General features: G+C 39.2%; 1 protein-coding gene across 1 annotated transcript in view; it reads right to left on the reverse strand.

Moving 5' to 3' along the window:
- inpp5jb (inositol polyphosphate-5-phosphatase Jb) overlaps positions 1 to 16,924 on the reverse strand; it is a 36,934-nt gene extending 20,010 nt beyond the window's left edge. Inside the window, exons 1-4 of the mRNA XM_081365175.1 lie at positions 16,428 to 16,924; positions 10,894 to 11,414; positions 3,562 to 3,669; positions 338 to 446 (exon numbers count right to left, since the gene is read on the reverse strand). Coding sequence (XP_081221301.1) covers positions 338 to 446; positions 3,562 to 3,669; positions 10,894 to 11,408 — 732 coding nt within the window. The 5' untranslated portion in view covers positions 11,409 to 11,414; positions 16,428 to 16,924. The remainder of the gene's footprint in view (positions 1 to 337; positions 447 to 3,561; positions 3,670 to 10,893; positions 11,415 to 16,427) is intronic.
- Positions 16,925 to 19,556: the final 2,632 nt, after the last annotated feature.

A 19,556-nucleotide genomic window follows, 5' to 3' on the forward strand; every position in this document is an offset into this window, starting at 1 on the left:
GTGGCATTTTTAACATCACTCACAGAGATATTCAGAATATAATACTAGCCTTCTGCTTACCCTGCAGTACTGTACATCAGATGTTTAGTATGCCACATTGTTTTTATGTGAGATTATCTTTCCACATTGAAAATAATGGCACATAAAATGAGGGCGGAGTCTAAGTGATTGAAAATAGAAACATGAGCCACATGACAGAGACAAAGACCAGCAAAGAGATCTTCAACCTCAGCCACTCACTCAGAGTTACGTAATGTGACCCCTGAGGCTCTAATGACAACTGTGTGTGTGTGTGTGTGTGTGTGTGTGTGTGCTGTTAAGAAGGAGCATTACTGACCAGTACATATCCAAAGGGGCTGAGAGCGTCCATGCAGACCTCGCTCCACTGGTCAGTGAAAAGAACATCTTTCAGTCGTTTGTTGATCATTGAGTTCACTTCCTGTAAGCTGAGAGAAGAAGAGTCGAAAAAAACACAGGAGAGAAGTAAAATGCGGTCAGTAAAGCTTAAAGGCATACTTCACCGATTAGCATCAAGTAGAAACCCAGTAGTATTCTGGAATGACCGTGCTTCCCTCCCTAATGTCCCCCTGAGACGAGAGATTTCTGTATTGTGTTTTTGGTAAAAAACATCCAATGACGCAAAAATCATCATTTAGCTCATCGGAGGCTTTTCTGTCCAGAGGCGAGAGACTCCAGCCAGTAGGGGGAGCTCGTCCCGCATGTCTTCAACCCGCCCATAGGGGGATCTCACGATAAAACGCCGTCTTTTCAGTTTCGAGTCGACTAGTAGCCTAGTTGTAGTGCTGGGCGGTATGACCAAAAATCCACATCACAGGATTTTTCTAAATTACACCGGTTTCATGGTATATGACGGAATTTCTTTTTCCAAGCATGACTGGGTGTAAAACACATTTTTCACTGAGTGAGAGAGGAAATACTGCAGTAGATTGACTTAGAATGCCCTATTTTACTATCAAGAGTGAATATTGTAGAAAAAAATCCACACTAATATTAATAATACAGGTTTGCAAGGCTGTTTACAAAGAGGTGCCAGCAGGACGCGCTTTAGGAGCGGCAGAAATAGCGGTTTCCCCGGTAACGGCTGTACACAAAGCAGCAACGCTCATAAACGCTGCTTTATCAGGAAAGATAAAGAAAGATTCAATCGTAATAACAAAGAAACTTTTCTAAAGACCGTCAGTTCACTTCAGATACATTCATATAAAAACATCCACGCCGCGTTTTGATTTTGAAACATGCAGTGCTCATGTTTATTCAACGATGTCAATGCCAACCACAAATAGTTTTTCCAAAAGGCTGTGTTGATATTGTGAACCAATGTATGGGAAACACTGTAATATAATTTGACAGCTAGCCTATCAATTATAGTTTAACCTATCCACCTTCAAAGTCACGCTTAGTAACACAAGCATCACCACAGTGCAACAGTGAAAAAGGACCCTCTAAAACAGTGTTGCGCCGCGTTCCGATCGTTATTAAAGCGACATACACCGGTATGGCGGTATTTTAAAAATTCATATCTTAACAAAAATAAACACCGGTATTCAGTATGAACCGGTACACCACCCAGCACTACCTAGTTGTATCATTTCTCCCGATACTGCCCTCTGTAACCGGTAGGCGTGGCTTGGGAGTGTCCTCGTAGAGACAGAGCGTATTTAGGCCACGCCCACAACCGGGGGGAAAACAATCAAAACGTCTCCATTGACTTTGCATTGCGAGAGGCTGTCTCCTTGTCATTTCTTGCTTCTAACAAAAGACAGAAAAATGCCTAAAAGCTGCTATGTGACAAGGTGTACAGCAAACAAGCTAAGAAACACAGAAATACGTTTTTATTAGCTCTCGACCCCAAAAAACGAGTGTTTTTAGGACATAAAAGTGGATACAGGCTGTTGAGACAGAGCGTCACGTGTCTCATTACTCTGAGAACTAACGTACGCCCGCTGGAGGAGACCGTAATCGACGGCAACACAGGATAGTTTATCTTACAGAAATATAATATATAAAACTGACATTTGGATATTTGACTCACCAGTGACCAAATGTTTAACTTACTGCACACGTGGTGTATTTTTAGTGCATTCTGAGTGTCAGGATCCCACAATTTACCCATTCGTTCCAGCCTGTATCCACTTTTATGTCCTCAAACGCTCGTTTTTTGGGATCGACAGCTTATGAAAACTTATTTCTGGGTTTCTTAGCTTGTTTGCTGTACACCTTGTCACATAGCAGCTTTTAGGCATTATTCTGTCTTTTGTTAGAAGCAAGAAATGACAAGGAGGCAGCCTCTCGCAATGCAAAGTCAATGGAGACCGGTCTTCAGATTATGACGCGTTGCGCTCTGTCTCTATAGAGCAGCGAAGCAAGTGCATTCTGGGAGTTGTTGTCTTTCATCCACATGAGCCAAAAATACATTTTCTGGCTTTTCTCAGTCTAGAAGGCACCAACTTCTAAAATAATTTCACATTTCTACAACATAAATGATCCAATTTAAATACACATTCATCTTTCCAGCGGTGAAATATCCCTTTAAATCAAAGACTGAAAAATACCAGAAGGGAGAGGTAGAAGAAGAGACCTCATGGCAGGCTGAAGATTATATCTGTATTGTCATGTACAAGATTATGACAGTCATGTTATAGCATTATATCATAATTATTTGATCAGTTCTGATGGACACTTGTTTAGTTATTTTTATATCTTCACCTATGCTCCAGTGTACGGGTCAGAGATCCTACTGATCTGATTAAAGGGATAATACACACAAAAATGAAAAAGTTGTTCCAAACCTGTACGAGTTTCTCTCGAAAACATTTCTTTTAATGAAATTAATAGTTTTATTCAGCAAGGATGCATTGAATTGATTAAAAGTGACATTAAAGACATTTATAATCTTAATGAAAATTATATAAAAAAAATTAAATTGTTATAATATTTAACAATAATAATATATAATAATGTAGTAATAATTTATAATACATAATATACATAATATTATTGTTAATATACATAATAATAATATGTAATAATATATAATATTAACAAACAACAATAAAGTTGGGGTGCCAGATGCTCCAACAATAATATAACTATTTGCACTATTTGTTTTTACTGTATTTTCGAACAAATAAATGGAGTCTTGGTAAGACTTCTTTCAATCAGTTATTGTTGTTTTATATAAAATATTAAAATGTGAAATTGTTAATTAAGGCCATCTTTAGCCATTTGAACAACCCTGTAATATTTAGCCGAAATATTTTGTCACAGGGTTGAATGGTTACAAAAGGACACGAGCTGAAGAAGAAATGTAATGGGTTATTTATTTATTGAAATTATAATGTCTATCATTTACAATTTTGGTTATTTGCTGACTACTAATATGTAGGGCAGTCATAGGAAAATATAATAATAATATAATTCTTGAAAGTTCAACAAAAAAAAATCTGGCCATTTTCTGAACATGTGTCAGTAGGAACAGATTTACTGTGATTACTTTTCATATCGAGCAGCTTTCATATAGAAAAGCAGAGTAAATCTCACCCTATAATGTACATGTCTGTGTTCCCATCGCCAACATGCAAGCCCAGTAAAGCAGTGATGTCTTCAGGAGGCATGGCTGAGCCCACGTTCCAGGTGATAATGTGGACCCTGATGGCAGAAAGACACATAAGAGACCAGCAAGAGAACGGCGTGTATCAGCATCCGACTACATTACGAGTTGAATCATTGAGTGTCAGTAGCCGCGTTTCCATTACCCTTCAAATTGCGCAAATTGAAATTGCGAGTTGAAAATACGCCCAATGGAAATGCGTCAATTTCGCAAAAACTTGCATTTATCGCAAAAAAGTTTTTATGCTTGCTTGAGGTGGTTTATCAGGCAATTCGAAAAAGACATTTCGCAAAACTGCAATGGAAACAGTTTTTGCACATTTACAGGTTCTTTATTAAATTCGTCTAAGACAAAAGAATTACAGGAATACTGGATTCTAAACCTCAAAGAAATGCCACAATCAAGAACTCGAAGCAGAGATGAGGGAGAAACACCCAGAAACACCTCATATGTGCCGCTCACAAGTGTAATAAGGGTCGTTCCTTACAATTAATGCTTGGAAAACACACATACGTCTCCTTCTATTAATAATAATGGCTAATGCAGTGGCTGGGATTAGTACATAAACCTACCAATGTCCATTGCCATGTTTTTGGAATGATTTTACTTATCGCGACAGGAAACAAGTAATAAAAACTCAGTGTTTTAGCGCAATTTTCTCACGTCATGGGATCACAACACTAAGAGATAGTAAATCTTTTCCTGGATTTTTTTTTGTGCGTTCCCGAGATTAGACCTTCCTTAACATAATGCCGAAAACCCGAAGTCTCTAGGTGGTCTGGTTGAGGAGTAGATAGAAGTGCAAGATTGGTGCGCACAGACAGAACAGAAATCATGAGTTAACAATCGCAATTTTGTCCGATGGAAAATTGCGCTAAAAATGAAGTTTTAGTTGCATAACATCGGTTAATGGATACGCCGTCATTTTGCAATAGTTTTTTGTCGACATTAAGAAAAAATCGCAAAAGTTTTGCGCAAATCTGTAATGGAAACGCGCCTACTGACTGTAACGCATTATAGTCCTTCACGTCTATTGCGATCTCAAAATTCCGGCCAGTTGATAATACCTAGAATATCAAAATCGACTGCTGGCGGTAGATCTTTTTCCTATTTAGCACCTAAACTTTGGAACAGTCTTCCTACCATTGTCCAGGAAGCAGACACACTCAGTCAGTTCAAAGCTAGACTAAAGACACATCTCTTTGACCTAGCATACACATAACACATTATAGACTTCTATAATTTAATGTTAGGCTGCATAGATTAGGTCAGACAGAACCGGGAACACTTCCCATAAATCCTGATGTACTCGTTACATCATAAGAAGAATGGCATCTACACTATTATTAGTCTCTCTGTTTATCCGAGGTTTACCGCAGTCCGCCGGATCCAGGCCGTATCCAGATCTGATGAAGGACCTTCGCCTGGACACGACGACAACGCAGTGCTGAAGTGTCACTAGTCTCTCCCCTGTGAAGGCCTCCTTCCCTTCTCTTTACCTCAGCACAGATAAAACGTTGTCGGGATAATTCTGGTTCGTGTGGGTATGCAGACGTGACAAAAACTTCCTGTATTATACATTTTTAAGGCCAGACAAGTAGTTTATTGAGGGTTGATTTGTAAAGAAGGACTACATGCCTGCGCACATATATATTCAAACACGCATACCTTTGGACTGAACACGTAATGCGCATGTTCACGACGTCTGCGTTTTCGCGGGTTTGCGTTATTGAGGTTTGCGCAGAGATAACGGATAATCGTTTGCACCTTTTTCAGGGAGTGCGTTCTCGAGACACCAGGCACTGTTGTTGTGCGGATGAGCGGCCGGAGCGTGTTAAGGGTTTTCCTGTTAGAGCGCTGTTGTGTAAGCGGCCCGTCAGTTAATAACTAATGATCTTCGCAACGGAAGTGAATCAATCAATCAAAACTAACTTTAGCTGGACAATAACTTTATCCTAGAGCTGCTGTAAAGCCTAAACAATCTGTTACTGTAATTTCCAATCTCTGTAAAGCTGCTTAGAAACAATCCATATTGTTAAAAGCGTTATATAAATGAAGGTGACTTGACTTGACTCTGTTTGCATGTGCACCTCTTCACTCCCATTTACATGCAGTTTACATCATTCTGATTACTCGCTAAGAATTGTGGATATTTTTACTGCCATTCTTCAAACACCCCAGTGCACATGCTGAACTCTATATAGTAGGTGTGTTACTGGTCAAGCTCTTCCAGCACACATGGATTTGTTTGCTCTTTGGTATCTGGCCTCAGTCCTTTTTTCAGGGACGTGCCAAAAACGTCCCCATTTCACTGCTTTCAACCATCAATATACCGCATTATATTCATGTTGTCAACATGAACACAGTTTCTTCGCCACCTCAAAAACGTGATGCCTTATTTACCGCTGTGTATGAATCTGTGCATGACAACGTCATCAGTGTGCACTATCGTCGGAGAGGAATAGATACGTTTAGTGTTTACATGCCTGTGTTTATTGTGATTAAAATCCGCATACACCATATGTTTTACACAATTGTAGTCTTTTAAAAAGGCATCTGAAATAATAAACTAATTGCAATGTAGTGTTGTCAAAAATTTAGGTGTGGGGTTGCAAATATTGCTCATAATTTTACTCATTCCTGCAGACAAACATAAAGCTGCCTCTCGGCACTAAATTGAGTTATTTTTCTCAGCTTATTGCGCTTAAACTGTCTAATACACACAAAATAATGTCAAAATGTCGGCCTTGGCGAGTATGTTTTAAGTGAACGTAAACAGTTGAGAAAGAAAACGCATGTGTAACAGTATAATGGATCCGTGCGTCAGGTCTTAAAGTGACGGCAGCCTAATATTCCCACTGCCAAATTATGAGAAAACATTAAAAATATGAAAATGAAAGTCAGTGAAAATGCTGAACTTTGTAACTTTGGAAAACCCCTCGCCACAGTGACTGGTGAGCAAAAAAGTTAATGTCAAGCCCTTTATATGTTATATACAATATTCAACCCCCCCCCCCCCCCCCCCCAAAGTGGCTGGTAGGAGTGACTGTGTTACACGCCACTGCTGAAACACACCCGCATTTGGTGGATTGGCGGGTGTTAATGTCATCCTGGTTACAACAATCATGAGCTTAATCACATCAATTTGATCAAAGTATTGTGTTTACATGAGGGACAGTTTAATTGCATTATTGCCTAAATCTCATTATAATCGTATTATCAGTGTGCATGTAAACGTAGGCACTGTCTGACTGTATAAGAGTGAGTGTTTCCATATCTTTAGTTGGGACGTTGACATAATGAAGCCGTGATGGTTTGACACTGACTTATAATTCGGCTTATAATTCATCAAAACAGACCTTGAAGACATGTTTGTGTCATATTACTAAATATACAAGTGAAAGAAATGAAAAGGGAGTAAGAGACATGCTTGCGATGTGGACAGCGTTGTTGATTATGACGGGAGCAACCTAGTTTTGTCGTGTCACATCACATCACTCCATTGCAGTTAAACATGCTAATAAATCATCTCATTTAAGATCCAAACAATGAATATATAAATATTTTTTTTTTTTTTTTTCTCAATAATTCCACCAGCATCCCTTCCAGCTTTATAAGAGAATCCTCTTATTTTCTTATCTAAGTTTAATATCACGTTGAAGATTTACGTCCATAAAGTCCTTTAATCTATTTATATGCTTGGATATCTCAAAAGGTTTATAAGTGTGTGTGTGCGTGTGTGTGTGTGTGTGCTTATATGCGTGCGTGGTGTGTTTGTATGTGAGAGTGTGTGCGCGTGTGTGTTTGTGTGCGTGTGTGTGTGTGTATGTGAGTGAGTGAGTGTATACGTTCCTAAAATCCTTCTCTGATCTTTGACCTCACTAAGCTGAGAGAAAATGATGTGCACTGTTGCTGAAAGAGCTCATTATAACCACTGGCGCTGAGCTCGCGACATACTTCCGTTCTCAGATAATCCGACTCGCTAGTTTCCAGTCATGTATGTTTTCCATGTGCTGCAGACTCCCTGTTCCCTAAACACCTTTTCCAGGAGACGGGAGAAGAGAACATCACTGTGTACAGAATAATAATTCAACCCGAGCCGATCTGATAAAGCAGGAGCTGGTCAACACAAGGTTATTTCAACACAGATCGGCCAGCGCTCCAATCACAGAAGGGTGAAGGAGGCTATGAGGAGTGACGTGCTTTAAACCACATTCATGAACAGTAATAACATCAGAACAAACTCACATATTATATACATATTAAGAACTGTTTTGCATCATTTTTCATTGAGAGTTATTTTGTTGTATGTAAATGACTTTCAGAATGATTTCACCCAGCTGATGAACAATAAAAACATTGACAGCCAATCAGAATCCGTTCTGTTTTAAAGAGATCGGGCATTTAAAGCGGCAGCTACAAAACTGCATTATGAGCTCAGAATAAACGATATCGCCCGCTGGTGTGAACGCTAATATAGCTATCATTGTTATAGTTGTCTTTAGTTATCTTTCTTGATGTGCTCGGGCCTTAAAGCTACACTGTGTAGGATTTTCTCCCATCTAGCGGTGAAATTGTTTATGACTACCAACTGAATATTACTTTCTAGCCCCTCCCGTTCCGAGGGCATTTTATCTCCTACGGTGGCCGTATTATTTCAAATCTGCCGGCAGTCGCGAGTAATCTCCCCCTTGCATTCGTCACGGTGTCACTGAGTGTCAAAACGCGAAAGGCGAAGCTTGAATTTCCCGGTATGTCCCTCTTTGGCTAATGTATTTTCAAGATGGAGGCGCAACATGGCTCCCGCCATTCAAGCGACTCGCTCATATGTATTCTAAATGGCAGATTCTACGCTTACGAGAATACTTGATTAGTTGGTAGAAGTAATTACACATTAATGAGCACATATCATTTTGAAAGAACGAAGTGTTTTTTGCTAAAAATCAACTTAAAAAATTACACAGTGTAGCTTTAAGAGCACCAACACACACACACACTCACACATACAGTACACAAGTAAATCATGTTTATAAGTCCCTTCTCTAATTCAGGTTAGAGGTGAAATGCACTGTTAAAATGTTTGCGTCAAAAATATTTTATTTATTTTTTAGGAAATTAACACTTTTATTCTGCAAGGACATAGCAAAAGTAACAGTTGAGAATTTTGTATAACTAAAAAAGAAAAAAAATCAAATCAATGCTGTTATTTTGAACTTTCTGTTTATCAAAGAATCCTGAAAATAAAGTATTATGGTTTCTAATGTTTAACCATTTTCAACATTAATAATAAACAGAAATGTTTTTTGAGCAGCAAATCAGCATATTAGAATGATTTCTCCTGGATCATGATATAATGGCTATTTATTATTTCAGATGCCTTTTTAAAAGACTACAATTGAAAACTGTATATATTACAATTTAAATTAATTTATAAAATTCAGCCCGCCAAATTGGCTAGTAGGAGTGACTGTGTACTGTCACGTTTTGATTTTGATTTGATTTGTTTTTCTGTTTATGTCTTGGGGTTGTTTACACAACACCGTTTTCAACTAAAAACTAAAAACTTTTATGCGTTTTGGCCATTCGTTTATACGACTATGGCGTTTTGGCTCCCTGAAAACACAAACTTTTGAAAACGGGTTTCAAAGTGCAAGTTTTTGAAAACAGTCTTCATGTAAACAACAAAAAACGTGAATCTCTGGTCATGCACATGCGTATTACGTGTTCAGTCTATAGTGTTTCATCGCCATCTACTGGCCTGGCAGCAGAATACAGCATTTTTAGTCGTTTTCGCTGATCCGTGTGACTGGGGATCGTTTTGACCATGGTGTCGTCTGTATGTGGAAAACTCAAAGGAAAAACCTCTCAGTCTGTTGTCGTGCAAACGCAGCCTGAGTTTCAAGATTAGTTTTCTAGATTGTTAATTAGTTCCGTCATCCTCCGTTCCCTGCCTGTTTGTCACTATGCTTACTGATTGATTTCGTATTCTGTGCAGGGGCCGGTTGCATTAACCGCTTAGACTATATTTTTCTTTAAGACTGTACAGAACTTATTTAAGTTAGTTACATGTAAACAAACATCGGCCTAATTTGACACAGAAAAGTAATACTAACCATCCCTTGACAAACTGCTAGTGGGTAATACTAGATCTTAAGACACTGTCTTAACATAATGTTTATGCAACTTGACCCAGGTGTGTCTAGTTAATTAGCTCATTTGTTTGCTTAGTGTATTTAAGCCCTGTGTTTGGTTCTGTTTAGCTGTCTGTTATTGTTGCCTTTAAGAGGTTGTTAAAACGTTCTTTGTTAAAGTAAACTAAAAAAACTGCTTGTGTTTAGATCCTGCATTCAACTCGATTTGCAACCTATCGAGACAGTTACTCGCCACTGCTAAAATCCACCCGCATTTAACGAGGTGTTAATGTCACGCATTGATTACAACACATTTGAAATGTTTATTTCAACAATGAATTGGAGTAGAAACAATTATTTAATTAAAAAGCTGATATAAAAACTGCCTTATGTGCAATTTAATTGTTTATATACAACTCAGTTTTTATTTGAGTGTTGATTATTAAATTAATTGATTATTAAATAAAATGTATTTTTGGTTTTGGTAAAAAAAAAAAAAGAATCGGTGCATCACAAAAAAAACTTTCAGGGTGAGCTATATTGTTGAAATCAGGGTTTGAAATTAACTTTTTCACTCACCAGCCAATTTGGCTACTACATTTTTAAGTTACCGGCCATTCAGAACTTCTACTAGCCAAAAATAAAATAAAATTTGGATTTCATACATTCATTTCTTATTTAAACAAAATCGTGTCATCCAGCATCTCCTCCCTTCATCTTTCATCCTCATCCTTTTCACCAATAATTAATTTAAGGTGGACAGATCAATACAGTACAAAGAGCATAAAAAAATGTAGGAAGCTGGAAAATAACAATGTCTTTTCTGTTAACCAAATGCTTTTTAATCTTCGCTATTGCTTCAATGCAAATGAACAAGCACGCTGTTATTTGTTGCGCAGTGACGTGTGTGTTCAAGTAAGCCAGATATGCGCCAACACGCTGTATTTAATCATGATGACTCACGAGTTGAGTATTTCTGCAGATTTGGTTTACACAAACTTCCCCAGCAAAGTGAGTAAACATAATAAGTAACACGCCAGATTGGCTAGTGATTTGACAGCGCTACCCGCCACAGTTGATTTTTGCCCGCGTTTGGCGGGTGTTCATTTCAAACCCTGGTTGAAGTGGTACCTGAAATCCTCCACGACCTGCGACTGAGTGTCTGCGGTGCCCGCGACAGAGAGGGCCCTCTGAGTGTGAAAGACGGGACCTGTGGCTGGAGGTTTGAATGATGGGGTCTGAGGAAGAGAGGCGGCCCTCATTGCAATGTGGCTCCGAGCCGTCGCAGCGTGTCCTGAAATCTTCTGTCCAGACAGACTCGGAGGACCATGACTGACATTAGCAACGCTGAGTTGAGGTTGAGCTTCTGACGGGTTACCCGAGTTGTCGGGGCCAGTGGGTTCAGCGTGACTGGTCGTCGGCTGCGGTTTAGGAGATTCTGGAGGTTTGTGCTCTGATACGTCGATCGATCCCTCCACTCGCGGGGTCCTCTGGGGCCGTCTGGGCCGGGCTGGAGCCGCTGCTGGAGCCGCTGCTGGTGTAGAAGTGGCAGGAGAAGATGTGGAGGATGTTTCTTCCGGTCCTTTTTCTTGTGCAGATGATGCCAGATCATTAGTTTTGCTTTGAATTTGCTGCTCTGGTTCCATTGTTATCTAGCAAAGAAAAGCACACCGGTGAATCATCAATCAGCATGTGCATTATTTCAACAACTACCTTTACTTTTTAATTTTGCCTAGTCCCAGACTGAACTGCATGTTTGAGCTGTTTCAACTGAAAGAAACTTGCACTGATTTATCTTAAAATATGTCAGTTCCATTGTTTTGTCTCGAAATTCACACCAGTAATGTTTTTTTCTATGGCATGTTCATAAAAGCGACTTAAATGCCCTAATTGAACTAATAAATCCTAATCCTGGATTAATCTAAGCCCTGTCTGTGAAACAAGGCCTAAAAGCATTAAAAACAAAAGTGGCATGTCAAAATAAAGGCTGCTCATATTATATGAGTGCATTTGTTTTCAGTTTGGACATATTACAATATTCTTATTCATTTCCAAATGCAAAATGCGTCTGAATGGTTTAAATAAAAACTTAAGGAAAAGTACATACATTTAAAAAGAGTACTGTATACTATGCTTTAAAAGAATACATTTAATTGCAAACTTAATGTAATGTTTATAGACACTTAATTGCAATTAAATAAAAATTTATTAATTTGCTGAATTTAGTATTTTTGACGCACTTAATCTTTACAGTGAATATAAAATGTTCAAGATTTCTTCTGTTGTCTTTGCAATGTTTAAAATGTACTGACAACATTTATGATCAATTAAAATGTACTTTAATGTCATTTCTGTTGAAAGATGTGTTTTAAATGTATTTATAAATACACATTTGACGAAGTTGCAATTAAGTACTGTACATTTAAAAATATATTAACTTTAAATGCAACATCGAATAACACACTACAGTTAAAATTATAATCAAGTTATTTACATGTGCTTTAGTATGTTAGTCGACACATCAAAATAAGTGTGCTTCTTTAAAGCATGACAAAAAGATTATTAAAACAATTTAAAATGTACTTAAAAAGTTAAACTATTACATTATTGTTAAGTGCACTTTTTAAAAGTGTACTTAAGTGTGTTAACAAGCATAGTCATGAAAGTGTACTCTCTTTAAGTGCATTTAAGTGTCTTTTATTTCATTAATATTATATTGTCTGCAAATACAGGTTTTGTATGAATATACTGTACTTTTAAGATTTGATGTACACTACAAGTGCACATTTAAGGGCACTTCTTTTTCACAAAGGATTGCCTGGGCAACACAAATGTGCAAATGAGATACACACATCCTGGGATGACTAAGCCATTAAGGGTCAAAGGTCAAGGATAAGGCCACTGATCCCTTTTGTTTGGCCAGGAAAGTTACTGGATACCTAAGCATAGTGACTCGCATTGCCAAGCTGTATTTTAATGGGCTAAATCCCTGTAATCCTTTTGGTTAATGTTTTGTTTTTCAGGTAAAAACAGAAACTCACCAAAATCACATGAGCACGGTTGGGTTGTAATAACACTGGGTTGCATAATCTTACATCTCAAAAGATTTTTAAAAGCGTCTTAAACAGAAACTCAACCATTCAGAAGTTTGGGGTTGGCAAGATTTTTTACATGTTTTTGAAAGAAGTCTCTTATTCTCACCAGCGATTTACTGTAACTGTGTCTATTCAGATATATTTTTGAATGTAATTTATTCCTGTGATCAAAGCTGAATTATCAGCATCATTACTCCAGTCTTCAGTGATCCTTCAGAAATTATTCTTTTGCAACATTATACTGTCACTTTTGATCACTTTATGCATCCCTCCAGAATAAAAGTTTAATTTCTTTCAACAAAACAAAATGATTGACCCCAACACCCCAAACTTGTAAGGACAATTTTTAGAATGCTATTTTTTTCCAGCATACTTTTACAGAACAATATTCAGTATATTACACTGAAAACAGTTACCGGTAATATTTAATTGGTTGACATGATAGCTTAAGGGTAAAACATTCTACAGAAGCTCTTCCAAGGTGATGGGTTTCATCTCTAGCTCGGAGGGAGTCTATTCTAGTGCGAGCTCTCTAAAATGACAGCTGACGGACTGGACAAAAAACTAGACTAGACAACAGACACAGCTGTGAACGTTCCCTGCCCACAGGAAAACACTGCTTATAGTTGGGTCATTTATTTCAAAAACTCTCCTTGCTTTGTTGCAAATACCAAAAATGATGAATTGCTGTTTCCTACAGTAGACTCTAGTTATTAATAAGGAATGTGACTGCTGTGTACTAGAAGTGAAAAATACCACTGTCTTTAAAGATGTCATATCGATAACAATTTCAGTATGGAGTACCACAAGGCTCAGGACTAGGACCGTTGTTTTTCACCCAGTACATGCTACCTTTGGGAGATATCATTAAGAAGCATGGCGTTAGTTTTCACTGTTATGCTGATAATTCTCAGCTCTATTTTTCTCCGCGCCCTAACGAAACATCCCAATTCACAAAATTAACGGAATTCTAATAAAACAGCAACATGATCACAACTTGTGCCGAAAAATGTTAAAATGTGATACACCAGGCTTTTGAGCGAACGTGTATTTGTTCATCTCTCAATCATCATTGTTATTTTATTGCATTATATATTTTGCCTTCCAACAGATGTTTGATAATAAAACCAACTAAGCATTTAGATATTACCTTACTAGGACAAATTATTGGGAGATGATAGTTATATGTATTTTATGTAAGTAGGCTACTAAACTGTTATAAAGATATTACTGACTTACATTATCCTGGAAATCCAGAGTTCTCGCGAGAGCACAAGTTGAATTTGCTCAGAGAGTTTACTCTGCCGTCGAGTAATGATGCTCATTAAATATGCACATGTATCCGAGCTGCACCAATCACATCGGGTTATCTGATATAGGCGGGCCAGAGGCGAGCTGACGACAGCGCTGTGACGTCAAAGTCATTAGTAAACTTTGCAAGATGGCTATGGATGAAACATTTGAAACGGCTTTGGCCGCTACAATGAACGAGTTAGACTTTTTACCTAAAAGAGGAACAGAAGACGGCGCTTGAATTGTTCCTTTGCAAGAAGGGCGTTTTTGCTGTTCTGCCGACCGGATACGGCAAGAGTCTAATCTACCAGTTAGCTCCGCTGGTAGCTAAGCGTATGGGGCTTGTTGTGACTGGTTGTAGTGTTATCCAATTGCGTGCAGTGAGATTTTCAAATGCATGCTTGGTGCCGCCCCTCGAGCTGGCCGATTTTCATTAGTCGATGCCAGACCATTAATCTTTTAGATTTAGGTCTGGATTTCCAGGCTAGGTTTACATTACAAGCTATCAGAATTTCATCTTACTTTTTGGCCATAGAAATATCAGCAACGGCACCAAATTGCATATCAGTTTGGTCCTCTGCATAAAACTGAGCTGTTTTTCCTCCTCGAGTATGAGCTCCATATTCTCATTAAATCAGACTATATGAGCCATAAAAGCCTAATATTATACAAAACCTAAAACACATTTGCAAACCTTTTTTGTTTTTTAAAATCCTAAATTCAATCTGTTCATCATATAAAACGACTGAGTCTCTTCAGAAAATTTGGACTAAACCGCTCAATTCATATGGATTAGTTTTACGATCTCTTTATGAACTTTTTGAAGCGTCAAAGTGGTAGTTGCGTAGCTGTCAATGGAGGGACAGAAAGCTCTCAGATTTCATCAGAAAGATCTTCATTTGTGTTCTGAAGATGAATGAAAGTGTTAACCCCAACGACATGATGAGGGTGAGTAATTAATTAAAGAATTTCAATTTTGGGGTGAACTAACCCTTAAAGCCAGAATCAATGCAAAAATATTGATGCAATATCCAACAACCAGATTTTAAATATTTAGACACAGTCCTGTGTCTTTGTATTTGCACAGTAGTCATGATCTTCACCTCGCTGTGCTCTGTGTTCGCCTGCCTGACAGGCTTTCCTTGTATTGACAAGATTGTTACAGTCAAGCTAGACGTATTTGCCTATCGGTGTGGAATAACGCAAAGCATGTGACCAGCAGAAAAGGAAAAGAGACAAAAATATAGACTCCACCTAGCAATGATGACCCCAAATGCAGTGAGTCATTGTGTATGTATTTGATTATGCATATACACACATACACCCACATGAAAGTCTTGCAGTGAATCATTGTGTATGCATTTGAATATGTGTGTGTGTGTGTAGATAGATAGATAGATAGATAGATAGATAGATAGATAGATAGATAGATAGATAGATAGATAGATAGATAGATAGATAGATAGATAGATAGATAGATAGATAGATAGATAGATAGATAGATTTGCTGAGTGTGGAGAACTGCATAATTAGAAAAGCTTGAAAAATGACATGTTCATGGGGGTGGATGAGATTCAGTACTTCATTAAAATTGAGTGAACCATTATAAAATCTAATTAAAATCATTCCAAATTAGCTAACTACATAAGGTGCACTGTTTTTATATCCGTGATTTTATAGATGGTCTAATATATAATGTAAGGTTCCAGATATTACTTTTGAGCCATGGTTATACACATAAGGTCAGAAACTGAGAAAATGCTGAAGGTCACCTTAATGTGCATTATGACCTACATGTGTGTTTTTCCTTAGAGGATGTACGAAGAAGCTTTTGAACCATTCAGTATCTGATAGCACTAATTACATTGCAAGGCAGTTTGTGATCTTTCAACCTCTGAATAATGCCACAGATGCACATGCATTTCTCTCTTTTAAACACACACACACACACACACATTGATTAATATCCCACATTTTTGCATTTATTTAAAAATAGTTTAAATTATAATAAACACAAAATAATCCCCGACAAAAACAACATGCAAACAATCCAGTATTAGTTAAACACAACTGAAGTAATGAGAAAGAAACAGCATCGGTTTATTCTAAGTGTATATAGATTTAATGGTAATAACATATGTTATAGCTTATTGCGTTATATTATGTACAAGTTTTTCATTAGATCATATTTATGCAATCACTATGCATGTTTGCACCTGTGGTCTATCCCATATTACAGTTTTACGCAATTATCGTGTTGGCAATAGACTTTCTTACCCAATTTCCTCGATCAAGGCAGGCTGAAGAGAACTGATGGTATGTTGACAGGAGATCTGATGTGCACCGCTGGAAACCAGACTTACTGATAAATATATTCAAATAGCTTCGCGGACATCAAAATAGCTCATCATCATGCGACAATATCGGTTGAGCTGATGGAAGTGAAAGCACGTTCAGATCCTGTGTGTCACATCAGTGCCCGTTCTTCCTGATACACTAACAGCGAAAGACCTTGAGGTTTACTGGAAGGAGAAAATGGGTCGCTAAAGGCGAGTGCATTTCATCTGCAGATGTCGCGGTGTTCTTCGACGTGAGCTCGTTTCGCGTTCAAAGAAACCCGTTCTGTCAATGACAAGACATGAATGTTCAGTGTTGTCCTTCAGAGCTGCTGCTCGTGCTTCATGCACTTATTGCACCAGAGCTTCTGGCGTTGCTTTCGTCAGAGATTTAATCATCATCACCGCGGACGAGGCGCTCTTGTCACATGGTATTCCGCTGAAGCTCCGCTATATAGATAAAGATTATATTTGTATTTCCTCTTCCAAGGCAGCAAAAGTGTTAAAGGTGTAGGTTTAGTTTTGGAATAGGCTTTGTTTCGGTGTAAATAATGAAATGCCGCATGAGAACGCTTTGCTGTTGTCATGACAATCATGTCATGCATACATGTTTTTTTTATATATATATATATATATCTATTAACAATGCAAATTAATGCAAGAATGAAAACCATTAGCAATTCGGTATGATAATTGTAAGTTTTAAATGGCAAATGAATATGTACAGACTTTAATGTTTCATTATTAATGTAATGTTATAATGTTGCATTGGCATGGTTCAAATCTTATCTGACCCTTATTAATTTGTTGCAGTTGGGAGATATTATTAAGAAGCATGGTGTTAGTTTTGACTTTTACACTGATGATCAGCTCTATATTTCTTTGCGCCCTGAGGAAACATACCAATTCACAAAATGAACAGAATGCATAGTTGATATAAAAAAATTGGATGACTAGTAATTTCCTACTACTTAATTCTGAAAAGAAAACCAGAGGTTTTAATTATTGGACCAAAAACCTCTGCACAACCATGCTATTCTGAAGTGTTTTTTTCAGCATATTATGCTTCATTCTTCTTCCTCGAAACATACAGCTGATCCATAGGGCAGAAAAGTTCCAGTTTTTTTCCTATCACTCTATAGAACAGAATCCCAAAACTTTGGCTAACTTATATGATTTTGAGCAAATTGGAGGCGATATTTCTTGTGCTTTTGAGTCAGTAGTGGTGAATGTCTGGAGTTCTGGCATTGAAAGTACGCGCCGTACTGTGCAAGCTGAAACCTCAGTGGCTGTTGCCAAGTCTTCCTGCAGGTCTTTTGCAGTCACTCGAGTGTTTTTCTGAACCTGTCACGGTTCATGGATTCATTGACTCATTCTCTCTCCCTGTGTGGTGTGTGTGTCCTTGTGGGTGTGTCTGCTGATTGTGCTGATCATTAGCTCCAGCTGCGGCTCGTCAGCTCAGCTATTTAATGTCTGTGTATTCTGTCCTGTGTTGTCAGATCGTTTGGTTCTCTTGTGGTTGTGTCCTGGTCGTGTTCTCTGGTTTCTCGTCTTCGTTTCCTGTTTGGAGTTCTGTCCCTGGATGCCTGGTCGTTCCTGCGGTGACCCACGGAGGATCGGTTTTGCCCATTGCGTCATTGCGCTGCCTTGTGTCTCTGTTACCTGCCATTTCCTCAGATTCTTCCCCATTCATTCACCACTGTTGCTATTGTTCAATAAACAGTCTTTTCACTCGCTACTGAATCCGCTTCAACTTCCTGACAGAACGATCTGACTACTGTCATGGATTCAGTGAGGGAAGGCAATCTGCAGTAATTCACGCATGGATCGACAGGAGGAGCAGATGGTGGCTACGGGTCACACGGTACAGGCCTTGGTAGCGCAGGTGTTCAAGCTCACCAACCAACTCCGACAACTGAGAGCTCCCACTGCGCCAGCCCCACCGCCAGTTCCCCCTGCTCCTACGAACACCGGCCGTCAGCATGAGCCGCGCCTACCCACACCTGAAGTCTACACGGGTGAGCCCAACTATTGCAGAGCATTTTTAGCTAAATGTTCTTTATTCTTTTCTCTCCAGCCACTGACGTTTTCCACTGAAGAGTCTAAGGTGGCTTTGATCATGACATTACTGTCGGGGCACGCGGCTCAATGGGGAACAGCGGTGCGGGAGAACCAACATCTGTGCTGTTCCTCGTTCCAAGCACTCTCTGAGGAGTGATCGCGCGGTGGCGGGTCGTGAGGCGGCCCGCGTGCTCACCGACCTTTGTCAGGACAACAGACCGGTCTCCGACTATTACATCAAGTTCCGGACATTGGCGGCCGAGTGCAAATGGAACGAGGAGGCGCAGTGGGACATGTTCCTGCATGGGTTGGCTGACCGCATTCAGAAAGAGATCTTCACATTGGAACATCCAACGATTCTCGACGGACTGATCGAGTTGGCTTTGTGCGTGGACGCGCGTCTACAGCGTCAGGACCAATGTGTACGTCAGACTCTGGGTCCCCAACCCTCCGAGTATTCTACTGCCAGTATCAGCAGTGCAGTCAGCCCCGCGTTCGAACACGAACCCATGCAGGTGGGTAGAGCTCGGCTTTCCTGGGAGGAGAGAGAATGGCGGAGGACGAAAGGACTTTGCCTTTACTGTGGCGGAACTGGACACTTTCTGGGGAACTGCCCAGTAAAAGACCAAGCCCGGCAGTAGGACTGAGGTTACTGTCGGGCGGACTAGCCGTGGAAGAATCCTCATCGATTACTCTCCTCCCGGTAAGACTGCAATGGGCAAACGGAGTTCATCATTGTCAGGCTCCTCTGGATTCAGGAGCAGAAGGCAATTTTATGGGCACCCTGGCACAACACCTCAAGATTCCTATAATTCCACTCACCCACCTGATCTCTGTCAATGCACTTAACGGACAAGAACCTCCTGCCATTACTTTCACCACCGGTCTGATCACCCTCGTCACGTCTGGGAATCAGTTGTCATTCCTGCTCACTGAATCTCCATCAGCCTCCACAGTTCTGGACCACCCTTGGTTGATTCAGCACAACCCCAGGACTGGGGCGACAGCT

Source organism: Scardinius erythrophthalmus (assembly GCF_964197995.2).
Source record: "Scardinius erythrophthalmus genome assembly, chromosome: 5".
In the NCBI taxonomy this organism is placed as follows: Eukaryota; Metazoa; Chordata; class Actinopteri; order Cypriniformes; family Leuciscidae; genus Scardinius; species Scardinius erythrophthalmus.